General features: G+C 40.2%; 2 protein-coding genes across 9 annotated transcripts in view; one reads left to right on the top strand and one right to left on the bottom strand.

Annotated features, from left to right (window-relative positions):
• CUNH11orf65 (chromosome unknown C11orf65 homolog) overlaps positions 1-19782 on the top strand; it is a 94635-nt gene that overhangs the window by 61925 nt on the left and 12928 nt on the right. The window lies entirely within an intron of this gene.
• The window catches only part of ATM (ATM serine/threonine kinase), a 125167-nt gene continuing 114260 nt past the window's right edge, over positions 8876-19782 (bottom strand). For both annotated transcript variants that reach the window (XM_048217204.2, XM_026505820.4), the window contains exons 61-65: positions 19484-19570; positions 16619-16733; positions 15882-15945; positions 11412-11548; positions 8876-11319 (exon numbers count right to left, since the gene is read on the bottom strand). In XM_048217204.2, the coding sequence (XP_048073161.2) occupies positions 11136-11319; positions 11412-11548; positions 15882-15945; positions 16619-16733; positions 19484-19570 (587 nt within the window). In that variant the 3' untranslated portion in view covers positions 8876-11135. The remainder of the gene's footprint in view (positions 11320-11411; positions 11549-15881; positions 15946-16618; positions 16734-19483; positions 19571-19782) is intronic.

Raw genomic sequence — 19782 nt, 5'->3', positions numbered from 1 at the left:
GCCTAACGTAATCTTAGAGAATGTTCCATGTGCACTTGAAAAGAATGTGTATTCTGCTGTGTTTGGATGAAATTTTCTATACACATCTGTTAGGTCCATCCAGTCTAATGTGTTACATAAAGCCACTGTTTCTTTTTGATTTTCTGTCTGGATGATCTGTTGCTTGATTTAGTGGGGTGTTTAAGTACCCTAGTATTACTGTCTCTCTCTTTTTGTCTATTATTATTTACTTTATATATTTAGGTGCTTCTATGTTGGGTACATAGATATTTACAGTTGTTATATAATCTTGTTGGATTGATCCCGTTATCATTATGTAATGCCCTTCTTTGTCTCGTGTTACAGTCTTTGTTTTAAAATTTAGCTTCTCTGGTCTGTAAGTATTGCTACCCCAGTTTTTTTTCCACTTCTGTTTGCATGGAATATCTTTTTCCAGGTATTTACTTTCAGTCTGTATGTGTCTGTGGGTTTGAAGTGATGTCTTATAGACAGCATATAGATAGGTCTTATTTGGGAGGGGGGGGTTCCTTGTTTTTTATCCATTCTGCCACCATGTGTCTTTTGATTGGAGCATTTAGCCCATTTACATTTATTTTTTTCTTTTTTAAAGATTTTATTTATTTTGTCAGAAAGAGAGAGAGAGAGCACAAGCAGGAGGAGAGGCAGACAGAGGTAGAATCAGGCTCTCCCCACTGAGCAAGGAGCCCGATGCGAGACTCGATCCCAGGACTTAGGGATCATGACCTGAGAAGAAGGCAGACACTTAACCAACTGAGCCTCCCAGGCACCCCTACATTTAAAGTAATTATTGATAAATATATACTTAGGGCCATTTTGTTGATCGTTTTATGATTATTTTTGTAGTTCTGTGTTTTTTGTTCTTTTGCTCTCTTCCCTTGTGGTTTGATGGTTCTTTAGTGTATGCTTTGATAACTTTGTTTTTTGTATGTCTATTATAGTTTTTTAATTTGTGGTTACCATTGCTTTTGTGTATAATATCCTATGTTCATAGCACTCTGTATTAAGTTGATGGTCACTTAAGTTTGAACACACTGTTAAAACTCGAAATTTTTATTCCTTCCTCCATGTTTTATGTCTATGATGTCATAGTTTACACATTTTTATTTTCTGTATCCCTTAACTAATTTCCATAGACATAATTGATTTTACTATTTTTGTGTGTCAACCTTCATACTGGCTTTATGAGCAATTAATCTGTCATTACCGTCTGTTCGTTTTTTACCTGTAATATTTTTCCTTTCATAATTTTCTTCTCATTACAGCCTTTGCTTTTCACTTAGAGAGTTCCCATTAACATTTCTTGTAAGGGTGGTTTAGTGTGATGAACTTATTTTTACTTTTTTGGGGGGGGGGCTCATTATCTCTCCTTCAGTTCTGAGTGATAACCTTGCCGGGTAGGGTATTCCTGGTTGTAGAGTTTTTTTCCTTTCATCACTTCACATATATCATGCCATGCTCTTCTGGCCTGCAAAGTTTCTGCTGAAGAATCAGCAGCAAGCCTTTTGGGGTTTCTCTTATATATAACTGTTCTCTGTTCTCTTGCTGCTTTTAAGATTCTCTCTTTATCATTACTTTTTTGCCATTTTAATTATTATGTGTCTTGGTGTGGACCTCCTTGGGTTCATTGTTTAAGGGGCTCTCTGTGCCTCCTGGACCTGGATGTCTGTTTCCTTCCCCAGATTAGGAAAGTTTTCAGCTATTATTTCTTCAAATAACTTTTTGCCCTCTTCTCTCGTTTCTCCTCCTGGGATCCCGATAAGGTGAATGTTACGATGTATGATAATGTCCAGAATTCCCCTAACCTATTCTCATTTTTTATTATTCTTTTTTCTTTTACTGTTCATCTTGTTTTCTTTCTTCTACCTTGTCTTCCAGATTGCTGATCTATTCTCTACATCCTCTAATCTATTGATTCCCTCTAATGTTTCTTTCTTTTTTCTTTTTTTTTTAAAGATTTTATTTATTTATTCAACAGAGATAGAGACAGCCAGCGAGAGAGGGAACACAAGCAGGGGGAGTGGGAGACGAAGAAGCAGGCTCACAGCAGTGGAGCCTGATGTGGGGCTCGATCCCACAACGCCGGGATCACGCCCTGAGCCGAAGGCAGACGCCCAAACGCTGTGCCACCCAGGCGCCCCACCACTGTGCCACCCAGGCACCCCCTAATGTTTCTTTCATTTCAGTTAAAGAATTCTTCAGCTCTGGGGCGCCTGGGTGGCACAGTGGTTAAGCGTCTGCCTTCGGCTCAGGGCGTGATCCCGGCGTTATGGGATCGAGCCCCACGTCAGGCTCCTCAGCTATGAGCCTGCTTCTTCCTCTCCCACTCCTCCTGCTTGTGTTCCCTCTCTCACTGGCTGTCTCTATCTCTGTCGAATAAATAAATAAAAAATCTTAAAAAAAAAAAAAGAATTCTTCAGCTCTGACTGGTTCTTTTTTATATTTACTCTCTCTTGGTTGAAGTTCTCACTGAATTTATTTGCTCTTAAGTCCAGCAAATGTCTGTATGACCAGTACTTTGAATTCTTTATCAGGTATTTTGCTTATCTCTGTTTCATTTAGCTGCTTTACTGTGATTGTGTCTTGTTTTTTTCATTTGGGACGTATTCCTCTGTCTCCTTATTTTATCTGACTCTGTGTTTGTTTCTGTGTCAGGAAGTCTCCTGGTCTTGGAAGTAGTGGCCTTGTGTAGAAGAGGTCTTGTGGTGCCCTATAGTATAATTCCCTGTAGTCACCAAAATTAGGTGCTTCGGGGGTGTCCCCTGTGTGGGCTGCATGCAGTTGCCTCTAGACCAGTCTGCTGCAATGACCCACTTTGCCTTCTGTGGGTAGCCTGGACAGCATTTGCTCCCAATGCTGTTGGGAGGCCCAGTGATGATCACAACAGGCTCACTGCTATGTGGAGCCAGCAGTCAGCCCAGCTGTCTGCAGTTAGCCTCTCTGCCACAGCTGTAGTTGCACTGGTGGGCAGGGCTTGCTCCCTGCACAGCCAGCTAAGGAGCCTGGCTGCAGTAAGTGGGGGCACACTGGTATGTGTGGTTATCTCCTTTACTTCCCAGGGCAGGAGTCACTTTGGAGTGGTGCTGGTCCTGGCCAGGGCTGCCTGCAGGGTGTGGTGGAGCCAAAGCTGCTTTGGGTAGACAGGTAGGGTGGGGTGGCTGTGTAGGGGGAGCCAGAAGCAGGGCACGCTTTGTAAGGCAGGTAGTTAGAGAGTGTTAGTGTTGGCTCCTGCAAGCTTCTGGTTATCTAGGCTGGGGAGGGGAGAGAAATGACACCACAAGCACTTTTGTTCCTGGAGAAATCCACAGATCCCTGCCTCTTTGGCACATATTCTCCTTCATGTATGCCCCAGGCACTTTTCAAACTGCCTCTTCTGTGCTGTGTCTTGGGCAAATTTATCTAGTATCCTGGCTCTTTAAGGGTAAGGACTGTTTCCTGTTGCCTTCATACACTCCCAGAGTGGAGCCTCCTGAAAGTTAAAGCTTCTGAAGTTAAGATCCACTGATTTTTAAACTTATCTGAGTTAAGCACCGCTGGTTTTCAAGCCAGATATCATAGGGACTCCATCTTTCCCACTGTGGGGTCTGATCCTCTCACGTCTCCTTGCTCGTGATGTCCCTCTGTTTTGGTTAGTTGCTTGGGGTGGGGGGGTGGTTCCCAACCTTGTCTCCACCACTCCTTCCTTTCTCGGTGTGGCCTTCTGTCCAGGATAAGCGGTGGTAAACCTGTCCTGCCAGTCCTCGGGTCATTTTCGGAGTTAGTTGCAGTGCATGGAGTTGTTACCTTGTGTGTGTGTGTGTGTGAGGAGGGGAGTCCAGATCCTCCTACTCCGCCATCTTCCCTCCAGTCAAACTCAAAAATCTGTTTTTTAAAGTGGCTGCACCATTTTGTATTTCCACCAGCACTGAACAAGTTTGAGTTGTTTTCGTCACTTGGTGTTGTCAGATGTTTTAAGTATTCTAGCGGATGTATGCTGAATGGCATCTCATTGTGATTTTAGTTTGCATTTCCTAAATGACTTAGGACGTGAGGTTCTTTAACGTGCTTATTTCCCATTTGGATGTCTTTTTTGGTGAGGTATCTTTTAAAATCTTGCCAATTGCAAATTAGACTGTTTATTTCCTTTTTGCATTAAAAGGTTTTAAAAAATATGTTCTAAAAACAAATCCTTTATCTGATACTCGTTTGGCAGGTGTGGCTGGAGTGTTGATTTTCTCTATGTCTTTTAAGGAGAAAAAAGGTTTTCATTTTAATAAAGTCCAGATTACCATTTTTTTTTTCTTTTATGGCCAATGCTTTATTGTCTTCTCTAGGAAATCTTTTCTTAAACCAAAGTGACAAAGGAGTTCTTATATAAATTTTATCATTTTAGCTCTCACATTCAGGTATATCATTCAGTTCAAGGTAGTTATTGTATATAGTGGGAGAGAAGATTTGAGCTTTGTTGGGTGGGGGGAGAGGGTTTACGTATGGATATGCACTTTTCCCCCCAGATACTATTACTTGGAGACTTTGCTGAAAATCAGTCATATATGAGGGTCTGTACCTGGATTCCTTATCCTGCTCCAATAATCTGTGGGTCTCATCTTTATGGCATTACTACCTTGTATTTGTTACTATGGCTTTATTTTAAGTCTTTCAACCTTGTTTTACCCTTTTCAAAATTGTTTTGGCTTATTCTAGTTCCTTTGCATTTCTACATAGATTTTAAATTCCAAACGAAAAAAAAAGGGAAAAAAGCTTGCTTGTATTTTGATCGGATTGCATTGAACCCATGCATGTATCAATTTGGGGAGAATTGCTGTTTTAACAGTATTGAGTCTCGCAATTATTGAACATAGTACATCTCTCTGTGTATATATTTAATAGCCTCTGCTTTCTCGTTAATGTTTTATAAATTTCAGTGTACAGGCACTTCACATTTTATTAAAATTATGCCCAGCTATCTCATGTTTTTGATGATACTGTTTAATTTTAATTATTTTTTGTTTCAAACTGTGCATTGCTGGTGATAAGGGAAAATTTTACAGATATTTTATTTCCTGATATAATTGGCTTTCATTTAGCGATTGATGAATTGGGAAGCATCCAGTCTAGGAAATAGAAAAGAGCTTCTTACAAAGCAAGAGGCTTCATAGACCAAGGTGAACAGGAACAAGGAAGTTATATTGGGCATTTAACTGGTTAAAATAGGATTATTTTTCATATATGGAGAAAAGGGAAGACTTGGAGCTTGGTTAAGTAACTTATGCTGAGCGGGCAAGTGCTAGCTAATTGGTTGGTCTATGCATTCCTTTTCTGGGAGAGCTGAGCATAGAAACTGAGCTGTTTTGGTTTGCTGATGTGGGATGTAGAATAAGTGACTCCATCTTGGGCCTACTCTGGACATTCTGACACTGATACACATAAATATTGTTGATGTTTTGTATATTGACCTTTATTGTGTGATCTTGTTAAACTCGCTAGTTCTAGACTTAACATACAGAATCTTGAGAATTTTCTACATGGATGATATCATCTGCAAATGGGAGATAGTTGTACTTCCTTTCAAACTGTCTTTTCTTTCTTTCTCTTTGCTCTATTGCATGGGTACAAACTCCAGTACTTTGTTGAACAGAACAGCTAAGAGGGACATCCTTGCCTTATTCCTCATCTAAGGGGGAAAACATTTAGTCTTTCACCATTAAGTATGATGTGAGCTGTGAGTTTTTCATAGATGTCCTTCATCAAGTTGAGAATGTTCCTTTTATTCCTAGTTTGATGAATTTTTATCATAAGTGTTGAGTTTTGTCACATGCTTTTTAGGCATCTATTGACACGATCATATGGTTTTTTTTGTTAGTTTATTCACGTTGATTTTCACATATTAAACCACCCTGGTATTTCTGGAATAATGTCATTTGGTAACAGTGTACTTTTTTTAATTGATGGAATTGATTTACTAATATATGCATCATGTTCATGGAACTGATCTTCAGTTTTCTTGTAACTCTAGTAATTTTTGATATAAGGGTAATGCAGGCCTCATAAAATGGGCTCTTATTAATATCAGGAAATATTTGAGTAGCACTGGTGTTATTTCTTCCTTAGAAGAAGACAACATTGATTCATTAAGATTATTTTCATTGTGTTTCTTTTCATGCCATGAGTATGTTTGAAAGGCCTATGAAATCCACTGTCCATGTTGAGTTTATACTACAGTGACTTGAAACAAATTTGTAACCAGTTGACTGATTACCCATTTTTCTCTTAAAATATTTCCAAATCTTATAATCATGCATACCTAAAAAAAAGTTGTTTAGAAAATATTAAGTTTAGGGGTAGCCAGGTGGCTCAGTAAGTTAAACATCCAACTCTTGATTTCAGCTCAGGTCATGTTATCAGGGTCGAGAGATCAAGCCCCACATCAGGCTCTGCACTCAGCATGGAGTCTGCTTAAGATTCTCTCTCTCTCTCTCTGTCTGCCTCTCCCCCTGCTCATGCTTGCTCACTCTAAAATAAATATTTCTGAAAATTCTAAGTTTAGCAATATTTACAAAGATTTATAATCTACAGTGAATATTCAAACACTATATGTACCACCAGGGAACATTTTGGGATAGTTTTCAAATAAGCTAACATGTAAAATCTAGCAAAGCTAACACTACTCAGAATCTGGTTTCAAAATTGTCCGTTGGAGGACATATTTTGCTTCTAAAACTTTTCTTTCTCAGCTATACAGTTAGCGTTAGGGTATGCGCCTGGTATCCTGCAGTTCAGAGACCTCTCCAGAGAATAAAACCCCAGACTTGTGCTGGGGTGAGAACAGACACAGCAGCCATCCACTGAGCTGAGGCAAGGAAGGGATTTGGGATAAATACTCTTTAAATATGTATTCAGTTGGTCCTTCTGTTTTTAACTCTACCTTTCCAACCATTTTCAGAAATACTACCAATACTTAAATGTTTGGGGTCTTCCCCCAGGATAACTAGGCAGCTTCTCAGCTTTTCTTATTGTGTGTTCAGGAAGCCACTTTCTTCAGATCTAGGGTGAGGGTTAGAGTGTGTGCTTGGTATTTTGCAGTTGAAACTTCTCCAGAGGGTTAGGGTTAAATTTAGGGATTAGAGTTAGGTGTTAGGATGTTAGGGTATGTGCCTGGTAATTTGTAGTTGAGTTCTCTCCAGGTAATTAAACCCCTGACTTCTGGGGTTAGGGCTAGGGGTCAGGGGTGGGGGTTAGGGTTTGTGCCTGTATTCCTGCATTGAACTTGTTCTTGCAATAGCACTCACAGGATTTGTATAAAGTATACAGTACTTTTATTACTTGTCAGAATGACTCAGCCATACCCATTAGGATAGCTACTATAAAAACAAAAACCACCCAGAAAATAACAGGCACTGAGGATGTGGATAAATTGGAATTCTTGTGCACTGGTGTGAGTATGTCAAAATTGTATAGCTGCTATGGAAAACAGTATGGTGGTTCCTCAAAAAATAAAAAAATATAATTACCATACAATCCAACAATCCCACTTTTGGTATATTAAGAGATGTTTGTGCAGTCATATTTATAGCAGCATTATTCATAATATCCAAAAGGGGGAAGCAACCCAAGTGTCCATTGACGGATAAATGGATACACAAAATGGTGGTATATACGTACAATGGAATACTTAGTCTTGAAAGGAAATTCTGACATAATGAACCTTAAGGTCATTATGTTCATAAGCCAGTCACAAAAACACAAATATCGTATGGTTTTACTTACAGGAGGTAGCTAGGGACAGAAAATAGAATGGTGGTTGCCAAGGGCCACCTGGAGGGGAGAATAACCATTCCACAACTCCCCATACAATGTCAGTTTTGCAAGGCGAAGAGTGCTGGAGATGAGCTGAATGCACTTAATGCTACTGAACTGTACACTTAAAAATAGTGAGGATGGTAAAGTTATGCGTATTTTACCACAGTTAAAAAATAGTGACCCCCACGTTAGTTGTAGACCAGCAGTGAACACGCTTAACAGCAGGGCAAGAGCCAAGTAAAATCATGATCATTTCTCTCCTCCATGTTTCTGTCCCAGTTTGGAAATACCCTCACCTTCAATACTGTGTGTCAGTGTTTCATGCTTTCACCATGCCAGTGACAACAAAAATGTCTTCAGACATTATGAAATGTCTTCTGTGAGGGTGCGGAGTCACGAAGCAAAATCACCCCAGTTGAAAACCACTGCTTTAAAATCAGAGACTGTACGTAAGTTTACAAAGTACACATTTTACATATTGCTGTCCTTTAAACCATGCATGCTGTACTTTATGGACAAGTTCAAGAATTTTTTAGGGAATAATTTTCAGTATATAAGATTTTCACCCTCCTCACCAAATTCCGAATCTAAACTTTGTAAAAATCTGATTCCGTGGTATTTATGCAAAACTCATTTTTTGATAAATGAGAGCCCGAAACTCTGAAGGACTGAATTATTTTATTTAAAAAATGATAAATATTATGGAATGCTGACTTCCCATTTAGGATCTCAGGACCTTTGTATTTGTCGTATTTCAGTATGTATCTTCTAGACTTTAGAAGTGTCAACTAGATCACTCTCTGGGCCCAAACAAGGAACATTTATTAGCCTTTTTGTAATGGGGTAAGAAAGAAAGACAAGCAGACTATTTAGACTGAGATACAGCCGACCAGGCTGGTTCTGTGTGGCAGGCTTCCCAGTCGACACTGGACAGGAAGTTGTGGGTCTGCCCCAGACTGCAAGCTCTGTAAGGGTCCACCCTTCCCGCCTCCCTCACTGCTGTCTCCTGGGAACGAGCCTGGGCCTGGCACACAGAACACTCAAACATCTGAATACAATAAATGAATCTTAGCATATATTTTCTTTTACAATTATTTATTCAAAAACAGGGAACAGTGTAACTGGATTCTGGTAACAGTTTAGTAAAGAAATACATGCAATGGTACTAAAATCTACAGAAAATATATAATTTCATTAAAGTGCAAACGAAATACTTGAAATGGCACCTATTTCTATATTTCAAGTCAGTATACTTTCTAAAAAATTGCCTACTGCAAATAAGAAATCCAGAGTTTTTCCTCTTTGCTTTGATTTCCTTTATACTATATTTAAATCTAGCATTTCTAAGTGCATATATTTTAAATGTGTACTAGAAGGAGATACCTTGAGGTGGTATGTCCAGCAGAGAGAATGGTGTCAGGGCAATGATCTCCCTTAATCCAGACAACCCTGTTCTACCTACGATTCATTCGCCTTTCTAAGTAGCTGCTGTACTTGGTTTGCACTGAACAACTGACCGGTGAGCCTACATTTTTTGTCCATAATACACTTGTACCTTCAATTTACTGTATTCTCTTGGACAAGCTACTTTTCTCTGAACTTCACTTCTTCCAGCTGCAAACTGGAATAACATCACTAATCTACCACGATATGCTGCATAGAATGGATGTCAGGTACCCAGCATACAACAAATTGTATAATTAATATTTTTAAAACCTGTTCATTTCTAGACTGTGTTCCTGTCAAAATTTTTAATTCTATCACCTGTGAATGAGCTATTCCTCCTAGATTTGTTATCTGCAAATTTGGCAAACTGTTCAAAACCATTGTTAAGAATATTTGAAACTTATGGCAGGAAAGGAACTACAGGGACAGGAAACTTACGGCAAACCTCCAGGCTGACAAGTAGCTTAATGATGTTATTCAGTTGCATACATCAACTAGCAAGAATTAGCTACAAATTCATAAACCTGTACTGTCATCTAGCTAGTAATTTCTTATTCCATCCACGAAGATTTCAAGGCTTTCTTAAAGACATTATAAATTTACTTACAACCTCTTGATTCACTACAGTAATAAAACTTCCTGTATATACCAAACCTTCATTTAGGCAGTGTGCAAGAAAAAAAGATACACCAAGTTTGTAATTTGGAATGCAATATAATTTTAAGAAGAGTTCTCCAGAAACCTTATCTGGAATGAATTATTCTCAACCCAGGTCACTCAAGATTCCCACAGAGAAAGCCTTGCTGAAGCTCACCTTCCAGAATTACAAAATACATGGATAAACATTCCACCAAATACAAGATTCAATAGATAGATACAAACAATAGGAATTTGCTGTAATGCGGAGCTATTAGAAAAATAATTTTTTAAAAAGATTTTATTTCTCTCAAGAGAGAAACCATGAGCCAGGGGGAGAGGCAGAGGGAGAAGGAAGAAGCAGATTCCCCGCTGGGCAGGGAGCCCGATGCGGGGCTCGATCCCAGAACCCTGGGATCATGACCTTAGCCGACTGAGCCACCCAGGGACCCTGAAATGGAAAATAATTTTTGAAAAAAGAAACATGGTCAACAGTCATTATACATAGCTGACAAGAGAATTCATAAACTAGAAGAGATATATAGTCATCAGAGAGAGAAAGCACAGAAGGGTTTAAAAGATACAGAATAAAATGAGAAGGCCCAATATACACTTTTAAAAATAGAAACCATACTAACTGTGTCTTAGAAATTTGTTCTCCATAATGTAACAACTTCATTATTCAGTAACACTGGGTGATCCTACTGAAAATCCAGATATACTTCTGAAGTACTAATTTGCTTTCAGCATGGCTTATTCTTAATGTGGCTTTACCATGATATATAGATGGTTACAATTTGAAAGTTTTTCAAATAACTTATCATTCACATATAATATCTGGAAAACAAGTTTTAATTAAAAGCTACCTCAAACCAGCAGTTTATTTCTTCTAATTCATACTCAAGCAAACACTGTCACTGATGTTCTGCCTTCCAGCTGCTTCCATTTTCAGCTAATGCGTCGGTCAGGGATTTTACTGAGAACAATACAACTATGTACTTGAGAAGAAAAAACAAACATTTAGCCTGGAAGTACAGCTATGAATGATACTTATCTCTAACATCTGAGAGACGAGATTTTCCTTGAGACTGTCAAGGCCTCTTTAGGTGATCAAGTATTGAGCATTTTTTCAAAAACACCAAAAATAGTTCACTAGTTAAGTATTAATACCTATTCAAAGTCTGTTGGATGGGTTAAAAATGAAGGCCACGGTATAATTTCTAAAGGCTGAGCTGAAGGGAAATTCATGTGCTGGATCACACCCAAGCTTTCCATCCTGGGAAAAGTCGGCTGAGATTTTTGGGGTCCATGGCTTGCTGTATGAGCAGATTCACCTGCCCCCCAACACTGAGCACCGTTCCCTCCTCCACTCCTTTCAGTTTCTCTTGTAGTCTCATCAACACGCGTTCCGCTACTTTGTTGAAGCTCTGGTCGGTGTCACTAAGGACAAACACAGGGTGTGGTGAGGTGGGCCAGTTTCAAGGGCCCTGGGAACAGGAAAGAGTAGGGCCCTCGTTTGTAACATGGCTCACCTGAGACTGCGTCTGCATTCCTGGTCCTCTCCACCGGGAGTGGAGTGCAGCTCAGTGTCATCCTCCGGCCTCTGCTGTAAATACAGAGCTTTCAGAGGATTCATGGTCCAGTCAAACAGGGGGTCGTAGAGGAGAACCTAGACAGAACATATGTGTTAGAAGAGTAATGTGCCTTCTGATGACCTATTTAGAGACAGAGGAACCAGTGGGATAAAAAAATAACAGAGGCCAACCAAATGGTAGGCCACTGGGGGTGAGGGGACTGCCTATCAAGGCACTTCCTGTTTCCTTGTGGAGGAAACTGCTCGCATAATGTTCTGGCTGCTTATCCCATACCGAATCCACTCTTCCTCCGTGAGTGGGAGTGGTGACATCCCTTGACCTGCTTCCTGACTGGGTGAAACTAATCTATTAAAAAGAGATAAGGACTTCCTTCTGTCTCCTCTTCACCAGTAGGGTCCTGAGCAAGGGCATCTGCTCTGTGCCCCATCTCTCCCTCAGGTGGGCTGCACCAGCCGAGATCGGGTGTGGGAGCTGGACAGCACCAGCAAGCCTGCTGGGCTTCACTCGTATACCATGTTCTCCAGTCATTTTATCAGTAATAAAGCTAATATTTTTATTTCTATTCTGTTCTTAAGGCTTTTTCTTTTTCTCTCAATTATAAATTCCACTGGAGAAAACAAAGGGTGTACTTTATCGAAAGCTCCTCCAAACACAAGGTCGCTTTTGTGGGTGAACCTGGTTTGGATCTCTCAACTCTAAAGCCATGTCAGTGGCCAGTGTGAAGTCACACGGTAATCCTTGAACTTATGGACAAACCGCATATATTCAGTCAGTGCCCCTACAGTTTTTAGTGGCCTTGGGGGTTGCCCGAAACAGCATGAAACCACAGAGCAGACTTGGTACTGCTGTTGCAGGACACGTAATGAAACACGTAATGCTTAAAGGCACTTTATGGTCCCAGCCGACGGAAGTACTGAGAAAACACAAACAAGGCAGCAGCAGAAAGTGTTACAACTCTGTCATGAGGGAATATTCTGCTAATATGCACACTCATTTTGTATCCTGCAACTTTCATGAATTCAGTTATCAGGTCTACTAGTTTTTTGGTGGAGTATTTGAGGTTTTCTGTATATAGTATCACGTCAGATGCACGTAGTGGCAGTTTGACTTCTCCCTGATTAATCTGGATGCCTTTTCTTTCTTTTTTGTTGTCTGGCTGCTGTGGCTAGAACTGCCAGTGCTATGTTGAATACAAGTGGGGAGAGTGGACACCCCTGTCTTGTTCCTGACCACAGAGGGGAAGCTCTGTTTCTCCCTTTTGAGAATGATGTTTGCTGTGGGTTTTCCATATAAGGCCTTTATTATGCTGGGTTTGTTACCTCTAAACCTACTATATTGAGGGATTTTATCATGAATGGATGTTACACTTTGTCAAATGCTTTTTCTGCATCTATTGAAATTATAATACGGTTTTTATCCTTTCTCTTATCAATGTAATGTGTCACGCTGATTGATTTGCAAATACCAAACCACCCCGGGCATACCAGGAATCATGGTGAATGATTTTTTTAATATAACATTCGATTTCGTTTGCTAGTATTCTGTCAAAGGTTTCTGCATCTATGTCCATCCGAGATACTGGCCTGTAGTTCTCTTTTTTAATGTTGTGTTTATAACTGGTTTTGGTGTAAGGGTGATACTGGCCTCATAAAATGAATCTGGAAGTTTTCCTTCCTTTTCTATGTTTTGGAATAGTTTGAGAACAAGTATTAATTCTTCTATACATTTTTGGTAGAATTCGCTTGTGAAGCCATCTGGTCCTGGAAGACTTTTATTTGAATCAGTAATCAAAAACTCCCAATAATTTCTTATTGGTAATCAGTCCAAATTTTTTTACTTCTTTCCACTTCAGTTTTGGTAGGTTTTATGTTTCTAGGAATTTATCTATTTCTTCTAGGTTGTCTAATTTGTTGGCATAGTTTTTCATAATATTCTCTTGTAATTGTATTTCCTTAGTTTTGGTTGTTATTTCTCCTCTTTCATTTGTGATTTTGAGTCTTTTTTTTTTTGGATGAGTCTTGCTAAAGGTTTATCACTTTTGTTAATCTTTTCAGAGAACCAGCTCCTGGTTTCATTTTTTTTTTTAAGTTTCTGTTTCATGTATTTCTGCTCCAATATTTATTACCTGTTTCCTTCTACTGGTATGGGTTTTGTTTGTACTTTTTCTAGCTCTTTTAGGTGTAAGGTCAGGTTGTGTATTTGGGGTTTTTCTTGCTTCTTGAGGTAAGCCTGTATTGCCAAAAACTTCCCTCTTAGAACTGCTTTTGCTGCATCCCAAGATTTTAGACCATTGTATTTTTGTTTCCAGGTACTTTTTGATTTCTTGGTTGACCCATTCATTGTTTAGTAGCATGTTATTTAACCTCCATGTATGGGTGGTCTTTCCAGATTTTTTTTTGTGGTTGACTTCTAGCATCAGAAAGAATGCATGGTATGACCTCACTCTTTTTAAATTTGTTGAGACTTGTTCTGTGGCTTAATTGATTTTTTCTGGAGAATGTTTCATATGCACTTGAAAAGAATGTGGATTCTGCTATGTTAGGGTAGAATGATCTGAATATATGTGTTAAGTCCATGTGCTCCAGTTGGTCATTCAAAGCGACTGTTTCCTTGTTGATCTTCTGTTTGAACGGCTGGTCCATCAACGTTCAAGAGGGGTGTGAAAGTGCCCTACTATTATTGTATTACTGTTAGTTCATGTTTGTTATGAATTGTTTTATGTATTTGGCTGCTCCAGTGCTGCATGCATAAATGTTTACAACTGTTGTATCTTCATGTTGGATTGTCCCCCTTTATTATTATATCGTGTCCTTGTCTTTTTTACACTCTTTGTTTTAAAGTCTCTTTTGTCCAATATAAGTATGGCTACTCCAGCTTTCTTTTGACGTCCATTAGCATGACAGATGTTCCTCCATCCCTCACTTTCAATCTGCAGGTATCTTTAGGTCTGGGATGAGTCTCTTGTATGCAGCATATAGATGGGTCTTGTTTTTTTATCCATTCTGTCACCCTATATCTTTTGATTGGAGCATTTAGTTAGTCCATTTACGTTCAAAGTAATTACTGATAGACATGTATTTATTGCCATTTTGTTACTTGTTTTGTAGTGGTTTTTGTAGTTTTCTCTGATCCTTTTCTCTCTTTCGTGGTTTGTTGTCTTTCTTTAGTGATATACTTGGATTCCTTTCTCTTTATTCTTTGCATATCTATTACTGGCTTTTGTTTTGTGGTTACCATTGGGTTGGTGTATGACGTCTTTTGCGTGTAGCAGTCGATATGAAGTTGATGGCTGCTTAGGTTTGAACCCAGAGGGAGGTACACGTTATTAAATAATGAAAAGGAATGGAGGCCTCTTTATTATAAAGAAAGAGCCTATATGGTCTTCTTGGGTTTCAGTAAAGAAATACCACAGATTATTTCATACCCTAGGGCTTCTGTTAGGAGTCGTATTTGCAGATTTTGGAATCAAGGAGGAACCAGAGCACTTCAAAAAATGACTTTAGTCTTACTATCAAAACAGAAGCGGCTGAATGAATACAATAAAGGAATACAGACTGATTAAGCTGAAGCAGGGTTTCTCAATCCCGGCACTACTAACATTTTTGGGCTGTCCTAACTTCTTTGTTGTGGGGGCTGTCCTGTGCATTAGAGGATGTTTAGCGGCATCCCTGGCCTCCACCCAGTAGATGTCTCAGTAACTTCTGAAAAAACACAAATGTTCCTGCCCCCCCCCCAGAAGTATGGTTTGAATATGGTCAGCATGAACAGTTTTTTGAATATTAAGTACAGGTGATATTCAGGTGCAGCCAGGCGAGTCCCACCAGGTTAAAGGAATAAACGCTGAAGGCTGTAAGTAAGGGAGGCTCACCTGTGCTCTGCCTCCCAGGTCTCCTTGTGGAGGAACCACTACTCATCTCTTGCCCCACACCCTTTACCAGGGTGGTGAATCACTGCTTTAGGTACATAATTCTCTCTGGGGTAGAGCTAATGTCATTAAGCACTGGAAATCTGTGTTACTTCCTTCTCTTTCTGCCTGATCAACATGAGGCAGTGCTTAAATGTTCTGAACCTGGGCAGGAGCAAAGGAGATAGAACTTCCTGATTTCTCACAAAACCCCAAAGGAAAAAAACATTCTGAAAGCAAGTCATGCCACTGGAGAGCACAAAGTGCTGATTTATGAATTAAACACTAGAGATGACTTACGATGCTCTAACATGCCCAGAAAGCTGGCAGGACCGGAGGCTAGTTTCTAAACCAGTTTACTGATGTGCACACCCACTTCCCCCCTGCTGCCCAGCATCATCCCAGCACATTAACATGAGGCACCAATCCTCAAATCAGTGACGTCCTAACTAGACACACATCTAATGGCACAGAAATAAAGATTTCCTTATAATCCGCTTTACCTCCACAATGGTTAGCAGGGTTTCCTGAGAGCTTCTCATAACCTCCATGGTTTTCTCACAGCACCTACAAACACATTACAAAGATGGATTTTGTTACACACCAACGTTTTCAACATATCTTCATCTCTATTATTCCTGTATACTGTGCTGAGACTTCAAATGAATATCTCAAAGAGCACGGTACTAGGCAGACTGCATTTTCAGTAAATGTTTTTGAAAGGAATGTAATTATGTGAATGTAAGCTAAGCCTTGATAAGAATAACACACAGTACTACTGTGAAACATTTCTTCAGTCATTGATGATTGTGGTAATTACACTCTGACTAGAATCGACTCTAGTAAAAGCTGAGCACGAGGACCAATGCTGGGAAACTGCAGGGACCTGTGAAGTGCTTCCAGCAGGAACTGGTCCATCGTACACTCCTTTAGCAGAGGTTACCTGCCCAACAATGAGCGCCCGAAGGAGTTCTGAGCAGTAAAGAGTTCGCTAGGACAGAGGCACTTCCGGTAAACGCCAGCTGCTTTCGGAGGGGCTCGGAAGGACAGCTATGTATGTTACATAGGGTGAGGTCCCAGATGGTCTGAAGGAAGGGGAAGCTATTACTGTCTTTACCCCGGGGTTTTCCTTACTACCAGTAAAGCACTGGAACACGTTTTAGCAGTGAATCCTAGACTCTATAGAAATCAACAGTCCAAATAATTTTGACGTGAAAAACCATCTGCTTTAAACACTTACCTTCTGAAGACACCTTCAACACCAGTAATGCCCATCCCATCCACAATATCTCTGGTGAGTCTGAAAGGAACCGTTTCAGGAGTAGGGAGGATCTTACCCTGTTCAAAAGCAACTCCTGAAGCAAAGAGTACAGCAAGGTTAGGAGGTTCCACAGCAAACCGACTGTCCTCCCATGTGGCCTGTGAGCTGTGCAGAGGCCCCAAATACTCTGTCATCGACAGTCCACACCAGAACTCACGGTGGCTTATTCTGTTTCTGCTCTGCCACTGTCTAGGAGATGCATCTCGAATTTAAAAAGTGTAACTACTTCTAGACATAGACAAGTTCTAGATTCAAGGGTGATTTTTTAAAATGAAATAGTATGCGTAGGATTTAAAATGCAAAATATGCACATAATGGATTTACATGTATTTAAATATCTGCACATATTCTATATTAAGTTTTTATTAAATGAAATTTTTTATCCTGAGATAACTATAGATTCATATGCACTCATAAGATACAATACACAAAATACAAAATTTCCCGTATACCTTTTATGCATTTTCCTCCGTTGGTAGCATCTTGCAGAACTATACAGTACAGTATCACAGCCAGGACACAGACGCTGATCCAGTCAAGGTCCAGAGTATTTCCATCACCACGAGGATCCCTTACACTGCCCCATTTACAGCCACCACATCCCTCCCGTGGCCTACCTCCCTCCCACCCACTCTGTGCCTCCAGCAATCACTACTCTTTCATAACTTTGTATAACTGAATCCATTCTGGGGTAAACCATATAATACACGAGCTCTTCTCTATTCTAACGGAACTCACTCTCTCAGCAACTATATAGATTATACTACAGAACTTATAATTTCCTAAGACTGCACCTTCTTAGAAATCTTAAATTCCATATTCTCCTTGAAATCTCTTCTTCTACCCCCTTATTCTTATTAATGAGTTTGAACTCATTGAGATTTCTAGTCTGTCAGCCTTTCCACTCAAGAGTACGGAGTGCAAGGTTGGTCACTCTCATGGCTGCCTCACGTCTCACAGGCCCCTGGCCCCCTCTGCAAGTCTCCATTTCCAACTACAACCGAGACTCCAGGGAGGCTGGAAGAAAGCTCGTGAAGACGCTACTGGCTCCACTGAAAATGCAGGGTCCTCACAGTAGGCAAGTGCCCCGTGGACTGCTCAGCATGCCGTCTTCGTTCCCCCTCTCCACTCGGCTCTTGGACTCACCTCCGTGGAGCCGGGTTTGCCCTGCACTGTTCTGACAAGGCCATTTACCATCCCTCTGACGCTCAGCAAGCAAGCATGCTTTCATTTTCTCAGTTAAAACAGAAGAGCAAATGTTATTTCCCTCCAGTCCTTTCCCTTCTAGCTCAAGACTTTCCTCCTCTCAGTGGAAAAGCTGATGTGCCTCCCTTGTAAAGCCAACCGTAGCCCATATGCTTTAGGACTTCCTAGCTATTTCAGGATCTCTGTCTCTTCTCCAGCTTATCAGTACAGAACATGTTCACGCTGCTCTCATCTTAAAACAAACAAACCAAAACCCCCTCAAAATTAAAAAAAAAAAAAAAAAAAAGCCGAAGCATGTCTCTCTCATCTCTGCAGCAAATGCCTCTCCCGTCCTTCCAAACCTTCTGTGGACAGCTGACATTCTTGGTCTGCACATCCTGACTTCTGTTCAGTCCTCAGCTTTCCATAATCTGACTTCCTCCGTTCTATCCAAATTACTTCTCAGACCTCAAACATTAACTCTTCAATTCAAAGGCCTGTTTTCAGTTTTGACCTTATTTGACCTGCTGTATCAGACACTACTGAGCACTTCTTCCTTCATGAAAAATTTCCCTCCCCTGCCTTCCAAGATACCCCTGCCTCCTTGTTCCCATGACTTACTGGTTATTCTTCAGGGTTTTTTTTTCCTGACTTAGGCTTTTCAAAGCTGGCATTCCTTAGGATTCTATCCTTAGTCCTCTTTATCAAGGATGATACAGAAGATCAAGAACCTCCTCCAGTCCAGTGACCTCAACTGACATCTATTAGCAGAAGGTTCTACAGCTCCATCACTGTGCTCGACCTCTTTGCCTTCCTGTGTACTAAATTGCCTGTTACACATGGAAGTGCCATTAATACCAACAAGATGCAAAAGTGAACTCATTGCTTTCTTGTTCTTCACAAAACCTGCTGCGTTCCCTCACTAGAAACGTCAGTTATCCTGGTGTCCCTTCTCCCACCGCTGCCACATCTGACATCCCCGCTGCAGGTCACTAGGAAAACGTCCCCCACAGCCCAGCTCCTGACCTCTACAACTTTAGTCCAAGTCGTCATCCTTTCTTGTCTGAACTATTATACTAGCCCCTCATGTGTCTTTCCACTGCCAGTATTGCTCCCCAAATTATTTCTCAATAATTAAATATGATCATGTCCTCCTTCAGTACATTTAGTTCCCCTTATTTCACAGGTTAAAGTTGAAATGCTTAGTCTGGCTTTTTACAGTCTAGTACACCGAGCTACCTCTCCAGCTACCCAACTACACAGAAACTTCACTCCGGCCATATCTGACATCTCACCATTCCTGCAGGTTACATCCTCAGTAGTCCCCATTTTATATTTGCTCTCTCTTCTGTCTGGATTATCTTTCCTTTCTTTAAGACCTGGCCTAAATGTCACCTGTTGTAATAAGTTTCACTTATTATCTCAACAGACTTAGCTATTCCCTCTAGCATGTGTTTATGTTTTTTTTTTTTTAAACAACATTTATTACTTTGGTCTGTCTCCCTCACGCTTGTAACATCCTGGGGGCAAATATCATTTCTTATGACCAAATATTTAATAAACAGAATAAAGATGCATTTCTGATCTTTTATTACTCACCCAAATCTATATGTACAAGTTCTGCAGACTGCTCATTTATCAAGATATTCTGTACATGTCGATCACCAAGTCCAAGTATGTAACCAACTGGGGGGAAAAACCAACAAACCAACCTGAAATCACTGGGATCATCTGTTTCTAGAACACATTTATCCATAATTTCTACTAATACCACTGACAGCATGATTTTTAAGTAGTGTAGGCTAGTTAGCCTGCTTCAAGGAAAATATGCACATAACTTGCCCCTTTAAGTCGAATGTTGCCAGCTATATTCACTAATACTGCATTTTACAAATTCT

Source organism: Ursus arctos, unplaced genomic scaffold (genome assembly GCF_023065955.2).
Source record: "Ursus arctos isolate Adak ecotype North America unplaced genomic scaffold, UrsArc2.0 scaffold_22, whole genome shotgun sequence".
Lineage (NCBI taxonomy): Eukaryota > Metazoa > Chordata > Mammalia > Carnivora > Ursidae > Ursus > Ursus arctos.
The sequence above is the reverse complement of the archived record's forward strand: the minus strand, read 5'-3'. Positions and strand labels throughout refer to the sequence as shown.